Source organism: Melitaea cinxia, chromosome 1 (genome assembly GCF_905220565.1).
Source record: "Melitaea cinxia chromosome 1, ilMelCinx1.1, whole genome shotgun sequence".
Classification (NCBI taxonomy): domain Eukaryota; kingdom Metazoa; phylum Arthropoda; class Insecta; order Lepidoptera; family Nymphalidae; genus Melitaea; species Melitaea cinxia.
In genome coordinates this window covers 2,193,744-2,202,908 of record NC_059394.1, presented here as the reverse complement: position 1 = coordinate 2,202,908, position 9,165 = coordinate 2,193,744, and the positions used below count along the sequence as shown (strand labels likewise).

The 9,165-nt window shown below is 30.8% G+C and overlaps 1 protein-coding gene across 1 annotated transcript; it reads right to left on the bottom strand.

Moving 5' to 3' along the window:
* Positions 1-3,169: 3,169 nt before the first annotated feature.
* On the bottom strand, positions 3,170-8,665 carry LOC123665708 (COP9 signalosome complex subunit 2). The gene is made up of 8 exons (XM_045600002.1): positions 8,456-8,665; positions 7,819-8,013; positions 7,434-7,559; positions 7,108-7,275; positions 6,342-6,516; positions 4,730-4,868; positions 3,927-4,259; positions 3,170-3,314 (listed from the first exon to the last, which is right to left on the bottom strand). Exons 1-8 carry the CDS (start codon positions 8,507-8,509, stop codon positions 3,170-3,172), a joined length of 1,335 nt encoding a protein of 444 aa, XP_045455958.1. The 5' UTR covers positions 8,510-8,665.
* Between the last annotated feature and the right edge of the window lie 500 nt (positions 8,666-9,165).

Genomic DNA, 9,165 nt, shown 5'->3' with positions numbered 1-9,165 from the left:
TTTCGAATATTTTATATTATACAAAAAATGTTATTTAAATTAATATAATGTTTATATCGAATTGTAATCTCAATCTAATTAAGTACGTATGATTTAAAAGAAATATCCTATAGGTTAAAAATATTGGCACGTCCAGAGTTGCCAGTTCGAATGAACATCGAAAGTAAACTTAAAAAATATTATATAGAAATAAATATTTTGTGTTCAAACCGACATATCAACGAAAAAAATTATTTTACTCAAAACTACCATTTTAACTTACTAGTGCCATTATATTTTACGTTTTAATTAACTCGACCTTTAAAATTACATATTTACTCGTGATGTAAAACATCTAACATGTTTTTTATGCTTATGTAAGACAGGATAAAAAAACAGTTACTTTTAGATCATTTTGACAGCCCTATATTTATGATGAACGAATGAATTAATGACTTTATCTTTACATATAAATCATGATTTTAGTAACCATGCAAGCTTAAAAAGATATAAGATATTTGAATAGCCCTATGACTAAATTCCTATTACTTACATAAATTTGTTGCTATTAAATCAATACATATATTTTGTATACTGTTTTGAGATTTTAAATATGCTTAGATGTTTTGCATCTACCCGCCATGTCTTGACGGTTCTTTTTCATATAAGAAAATTATTAATATTGCATATTGCAAGGTACTTAACATGGCAATGTATATTAACTAACCTGTGATATACCAGTCCGTCCATTTGTTGTATAATTATTACTATGTAATAAAAGTAGTGTAAGGAGATCATAATCGATGTATTATTAAAATAAACCTATTACTCATAACATTTTTGCTTTTATTTATTACGCCTGTAATAATACGTAAACATAATAAGAGGGAAAAGTTCCTCTTATGATGGAAAGGAGATATAATAAGTGCGGCACCATGATAAGGAAACCGGGATCTGATGATGGGATCCCAGAAAAATCGAGGGAAACCCTCGAAAATCCGCATAACTATTTACTGGTTGTACCGATTTTGATGATTTTTAATTTAATCGAAAGCCGATGTTAATCATGTGGTCACATTTAATCGAGAAGAATTAATTAATAAATTAAATAAAAAATAAATTTCATCGAGATCCGATTACAACTTTTGGAGTAATCTTTGATAATGCGTATTTACTTGACTATCTTTTCTTCTAGTTACGTTGTATTACTTGTCGATGTAATTGAAGTCGGTTTTTTTTTTCGTTTGCCAGCATTGGTATTTATATTCAAAAATTTGAAATCGCAACGCTTAAAATATCAAAATATCAAAGGATTTTTTTAGGTGTAGCGAAATGAATAATTTAATTTTACTAGCGGAAAAAAATGAAGTGCTTAATATCAACTTTGTACTTTTTTTATCTTATCAGACTAAGCATTTTAGTTTCTTTTAAATTTCTTTTTATCACTGCTTATGCAAATTACAGATACTATGATTTTAACTTATATGATATTATGTAGATGAGATATGACACGAAAACAACTTAGCAAATGGATAAATAATACACCAAAAAATTCAATTTAAGAATTTTATTGCCTTCAAAGGTATTTTAATTTATTGACCAATGTCACGGAAGTAACTTTTTACATGGGTATTTTTACCTCAGTAACTAACATGTATTTTTAAGTCTTACTTCACATTGGCTGAACATTTTAAATGACTAAACATTTAATAAGTTGATTGTTAATTTAAAGAAAAATGAATATTACAATTTTTAATGATTTTTTTTCCGGCTGAAACATTAAGCCATGTATTTACTAATTAACCACTGATGTGCAATACACATCGTTGACATATTGTAAATAACTTACTACGGGAAACATTTCCAAAGCTTCTGTTTCATTTGTGAACAAGTATGGGGAGTTTCAGGTAAACGAGTAACAGTTGTTTCCAAGTAAATACACAGTTAATAAAGCCTAATCGACGTTTCAATGCGCCTGGAGTTGGATTTAATAATGTGAGGCTACGTGTAGACATACGTTTAACTATTTTGATGTGCGGCAGTGTGTAAAGTCCATGAAGTTATATGTATTATAATTACATAATTTGTTGGGATTTTGAGGAACTAGGTAAGTTTGAAACTGATTTAGCAATTGCATAATTTGATTGTTGACAATTGTCCAGAAATTAAAAAAAAATTATAATTATTATGTCCGTCATTCCGTCGTCACAATTTGATGCGATGCGACACAATGCATTTTGATTCAATAAATACAATTATTTACGCAAAAGGAGGCACACTTGACTCATTATAATTGATTTTAGTTTTGACTAACATTTTAAGATCAGATCACTTGATCTTAGTCTATTATCAAATTGCAATAACATGCTAACATACCTATATTCTATTTTTTTGGAATAGTCTTAAATAGTAAACAAATATGGCGTACTTCCGACCACAAACAATAGAGTAATATTGTAAGTAAAGTGACACAAAGAGCAAATGAATTAACAATATTAATAAGCCATAGACGAATATAAAATTCATTTTATGTTCAAATATTTAACGCTAACATGTTGCTAAAATTATTTCAAAACCTAATAATATATTGAATATTTTTGCTAAGAATTAGTAGAGGTACAGAATTACAAAAAAATAAAAAAATATTAATCGAGCATCGAGCATAAAAGGCAACAAATTTATATTTCGTTTACGTGAAATAGTGGTAAAAAAGACGTCAAAAATAAAATTTACAACAAAATAGGGCCGGGCCACCTGTGTCTAGAAAAAAAGTCGACCCTATTATTGTCACATTATTTGTATTTACTATGAATAAAAAACCTTGCGCCGGCAACATCTAAAAAAGGACTAATAACATTGTTCTCCACAAAGCTCTCATTGGGTAATCCTAAGTCTCATCCTAGTCTCGAAAAAATTTCCTGTGAACTACAGTAAACTTTTATGCCATGTATGGTTTGTTTACCAAATAAGACTCTTCCAAAAAAACGGAATATACTGAGTGCAATGGAAGCCTGCGTAAAATGGCTGTTCGTCACAAAATGGAAATGCATTGCATTTGCGCCGAATCGCACCACGTCGTGAGGCGTGACGACACGAGACGACACGACGGGACACGAGGTGACACGAGACGACACGACGGGACACGAGGTGACACGAGACGACACGACGGGACACGAGGCGACACGAGGCGCTAGGCCATCTTGTTGGCGAGCGCGTGGTGCAGCGCGGCGAGCTGCACGGTCCACTTGTCGAGCGCCTGGAAGCGCGCCGCGTCGCGCGCGCCGGCCGCCAGCTCCAGCACGGCGTTCACCTGGTCGATGCGGCCGCTGATCGTGCTGGGGAGCGCGGACGTTATAGCTCGCTAACTACATACAACTACTCCAATTTACGTCGAGATAATAGTCAATTTATCATTTCAGCCTACTGCAGTCCACTGCTGGACATAGGCCTCCACAAGTTCGCGCCAAAAATGGCGTGAACTCATGTGTGTTGCCCATAGTCACCACGCTGAATGCTTAGTCAATTAGGTACGCATTATTACGGATAACTCAATAGCTACCCGGCGTGTAACTTAAATTTTAATGAGATCACGTGACAAGTACCAGCTTTTGAATAAAAAAAGTCATCAAAATCTATACAGCTAATTAAGTTTTGAGGTAACACAGTCAAATCTTAAATTGATTCGAATTTAGGAGGTTCTTAAACATTCTCCTCTGTTTAAGGTCCATTGCAAATATTGACTTTTTAACTTCAACAAAAAATAATTTAAGTAATTTTAATAAGAAAACCTTGTATTCAAAAAAATTTATAATTAAATAAAAACAGAAACATTATTTTGTACAAAAAAGGGTTATTTAAAAAAAATACTTCAGAGTTATAAATAAACCTTGTCATTAATTGAAAAATTTGATTAAATTAAAAATATACAAACAACGAAAATAACTCACTTGTCCAAAATGCACGTAACCAACAAGTTCTCAACCTCTTTCTCATCTATATTTAACTCTTTAGATATGAAAGGTATATGTATCCTCGTGTAAGGTCCGATTAGCTTAATCAACACTTGTGTCCTAATGTTCCTCAAGAGATCCTCAATGTGCTCCCGAATGAATGGATCATCCATTATATTGTTCCTATTGTGTTTGAGAATTGATTCAAATTCATTGATGTCGTTATTCTGATAAGCCATCACAAGATTGGTCATCGCTAAAATCTCAGGATCATTTTTGTAAGGTTTCGCTTCTTGTGAGTCGAAAGGGTTGATTCCCGATTTCATGAGCCTGAAATTTAAAATATATAAAAGCATGCAATACTAAAATTTTGACACACCTTGCTTTGAATAATAATAAATAATTATTTCGTAATTTATGCTTCGTAGTTTGTCTGTAATATTTGCGATAAAGAGAAAAAACAGCTTGACTTGCGGAGTAAGCTGGTGAATGCGTGAAAAGCGTGATCGGGCGAGGCGAACTGAGGAAGAGAGGTGCAAGCACACATTTTCTTTCTCTCTTCCTCTCATAACCAGTTACGTTTCATATATCTAAGAGACACAGTGCAGGCATATTGTGTAAGCCTTTTGCTAAAGAAGTTTTACTTGTCACACTCGTTTTTTTTTTTTTATATTATAAGTATACATTATATACTAATTTTTTCTAATTTAAATTGAAGGAAAAAAAATTAATGACTATTTCTTACATTTAGTTTTTTTACACTATACTATACAATTATTACAAAGGTGAAGGAATCTTACATATTAGCTAAAACTAAGTATTTAAGACAGGTTGTGCGCCTGGGGCTACCCGATTCGTCATAATTTTTGAACGCCTCAAAAAAGTCCGTGTGAGCTTTCTCGAATTCTCCCTCACGCAAGTGCATTTTTCCGCCACATTCTGAAATTCATATTAAATTTCTTATAAATAAAATAAATGTATTACAGTGAACACGAAACATAAACATGTAACAAAAAACAAAAATGTATAATAAATGTATATACTGTATGAGTAAACCCAAAATATTGCACTGTTTAACAATATACTAGCTGTGCCAGGCGGTTTCACTTGCGGTGATTAATCGGAATAAAATATAGCCTATGTTTTAAGCTGGACAAAGTTACGTATTATCTACTACATTACATACTACAAGATTTTTTTATACTACCTGGACCCTGCAGTTTTCACCCGCAATTTTGAGAAAAAAAAATAGCCTTCCTTCTTTTGTAAGACATGCCTAACGTTCCTTTTTAAACATTTTAAATAGTATAAATTTTTTAGTTATGGATGACGGTAGAACAAGCAATTATCTATAAAATGATATATAATTTATGTTGAGTAATTGTAAGGTTTTTTTCTAAAATGGAGGCAAACATTTTAACCTTAGTGTATCAATATATAGATAATCAATACATATAATAAAAATGTTATTGTGATATGTTTGTGCGTGCTAATCTCAGAAGCAGCTTATCCAATTTAGATGCGGTTTTGCACTAATATATTATGGTCAACTTTACTTAACATTTAGTGTTTGTTTCATGTCAATTGGTTCATAAATGAAAAAGTTATGCCCATTTAAATGATCACGTTGAACATGTAAATACCCAGACAAAGGTGTTTATGATCCAAAATAAACCAAAAGATATATCCAAAAAATGCTGTCTAAAGTCACCATTCCACGCAAACGAAGTTGTGGGCACAGCTAGTGAAATAATATTATTAATAAACAAATACAATATAGCATGAACTGGGCTCAATCCTGAGACCAATAGGGATGTACTACAACAATGTGATTACTGAGCTCAACTTTTACATTTTAAATAAAAAAAGAATTAAGTACAATTCAATCTTCAAATTTAATCATAATATATACAGAATTTCTTTTTTTTTTTAAATGGGTGGTTGATAATTATCATCTTCATAAAGTTAAATTATTTATAACCTTCATAACAAAACAAAACATCACAAGTGCATTCAAATGATTTATTAAAATTAGTTTTTTTTATTTTGTTTCATGATACCCGTATTTATTTTTGAATTTCTTTATTGATTACTTTTTTTCCTCTCTGTGGTTTATAATCAATTTGTAGTAATGTTTTTAGTACTATTATTAAGTTTTTGATATATAACTATTAATGTGAAGCATCTCTTCTGAACTTTGTTATATGTTCTTTTTAAATATCTGAAACTATTTTTGGTTAAGTGATACTATTGTGTTTTGTATTTCTGTATATTGATTTAATACCGTTTGTTTCCAAAATAAAATTTCTATCCAAATTAAAATAAAATAAAATTAAAATAAAAACTCAAGTAAATTGTAGGTCTAAACTTTATAAAAAGCCACACTCGTAAAATAACAAAGTTATAAGTCACCTCTTATAACACCCATGATCAATGGATGGGGGATAGCTGATTTAATGTGCAGAGATTGTTCGTAGAGAGCTTTGAGCTTCTTGTTGTTCTTTTGAGCGGTGTACATTTGTATCTCGAGTGCGTATATTTCTAAAAGTTGAGTGCCCTTCTTCAAGTCGTCTTCACCTTCATCTGTCTGTAAGAAATTATTTGACAAAATAAAGAACCATTAATTAAATTTAACTCGCTGACTCAGTCTTTAAACATTATCATGACTAACTGTAGATTATAGCTAATTCATCATGTTTGACATGGCCCGTGGCAGGTAGGTGGATAATTTAACAATCATGAGTTATCTAAATATTGCTATTCCTGTAGTTTTGTTATCACAAGCACATGTTAATAATATTAACCAGAACTAGCAATTTTAAGGATTTTTGGAGGCATGATGTGGAGTACCACAAAAACACACACCCAGACGCAAAACAAATATTTACACTGCTGTCATTAAGACAACCTCACGAAGCATTACTACACCAGAAAATATTACATACGAACATTTACTAAATGGTAACTAACAAAACATATTAAAACATACATAATAATACAGAAAAATAACAGTGATTTTATAATATTAAATAGAAGGTAATTTCAAATTTTTCATTTGTTAAAATAACTTATTTATAAAAAAAATCTATCATAAATCTTTATATCTTTAATACCAATCTTTTAATAATCATTATTAACAACAATATTGGTGTAAATAAGTAAACATTGAAATCAGTACTTGGCAACTTTGATGCAGCTGTTTCAGTATTTTAGCCAGTTTGTTGAAGTCACCTCGATCATAGTACAACTTTCCAAGTTTTGTGTTTGTCTTGAACCAGAGCCGATCATTTTTCGCATCCTTCAATGCTTCTAATGTTGTTTCATAAAAATCTTGCAAAAGCTCCATCTGTAAAATTATCCATCTTAAATAAATATATTTTTATTTCAGATGTTCTAAAATTTATTTTTATACAACAGTAACCAGTTAATTAAAGTTGTAAGTTAATAGTTCTTAGTGTAAAAATTAGATGGTAAATAAAAAAAAATATATATTAATGTACTAACATTTCTGGATGTTGATATGTAGTCAAGAATGGAGTTAATAGATTTTTCAGAGTGGTTCCTTGTGACTGCACTCTTTATATATGTCAGCAACTGCTTGTATCGTGCCATCATTTCTGTGAAGTTACCCTACAAAATACAATATTAAATTATTAAATCAAAGGTACACACAGCTATTCACACAATAAACGAAAAATAAATGCTTTCTATGTGTGTGTTGTTCTGTTTGCAAGCATCTATTTGCATTGCATTATATGAAGCCTTGCTACCTTCTTCGAATTAGTTCTGTCGTGTAGTTTGGCTTATTTAGGATTTTTTAAACAACCAGAGTACACAATAAGGTGTTGATGGAAATGAAATTAAAACTATCCAAAATAAGAAGCTATACCAATTTAAAATTAATTTTGATCATTTGTTTCAAAGCTTTGAAACCCCATTCTCCTTTATCTCCACCTTCCAACTCAAGGACCTTCTGAAAACTGAGGAGGGCTGCTTGGGGTTCATCCTCTTTGAGAGCTTTGCTGTTGTAGTATTGGTTTTCAAGATCGACATCTGGTTCAGTGTTACTGTCCTCCGAGTATTCCTGTGTGTAATAAATAAGTATAAAATAACTATATTGTTATATTACTTAACAAATAAGTAATTTTTTCGTAGGATTAGAGACACTATACTCAACATATACATCTTTGTCAAAACTTATTTTTTCATCAATAAAGTAACTACATTATTAACTTGGAATTACGTTTTAATTAAAACCTAAATAATTCTAAGTAATTTTTGCTTGCGGCCCGCAACACCATGTCTGAAACGTGTTTGTGGCCCCTATAAAAAAAAGGTTGAGTATGGCTGGGTTAAAGCATTATCAAACTCTCTTTGACAAGCGATGTAAAAAAAACTTGAGTTTTTTAAACTTACCGGCGTTTGCAAAATCGTTTATAAATGTTAAATTATACTTTACTTGATAACTGTATGATAAATATATACAAATAATGTTATTTTAAAGGACAATAACAATAGAAACCTACCAGGCCATAATCCTCTTCTTCTTCGCACATGTAATCGTCATCGTTATCAGACATTGTAACTAAATTTAAAAATAAGATAAGTTGCTACAAAGCTATGATGAGCTCTATTTGTTTTGGATGCAATGATATTTAAAATTGTTTTCGATTTCGGCTAACTACTTTTAGACATCCTCATCCATAACCATCTACTCAGCACTGTATTTCAAACGTCAAAGCCAGTGTTGCCAACTTTATTTTTACCAACCCACTAAATGAAGCCGTGTAAACCACCAGAAACCACTAAAACTTATTGGCCTCTCAAACCACCAGAATTCCACTAAAAAAAATCAAAGACAACGGCTACCTACCTAAATATAATTTGAAAATACAACAACAACAACGTAATTATTATCATGAAATAAAATAATAATTATTTAAGTTACGTACTACAGGAAACAATAATTAATGTAACTACAGAAAAAAAGGAAAGAATTAGGTAAGTACATAACTACTAAAGAAGATCGTCTTCTGATGAATCAGTTTCATCTGCAATTTGTAATGTAATTACTTTCTGCTTTAGTAACAAAAAAGTAATATAAACAGATAAACAAGTTATTTTAATTACATTTTCCGATTCATGCTTAAATAACTTTTGTTAAATTGATTCCAGAAAAAAAAATGTTGGAAACAAATTATAGAGAATTTAATTATTAATAACATTGCTCTCTTTA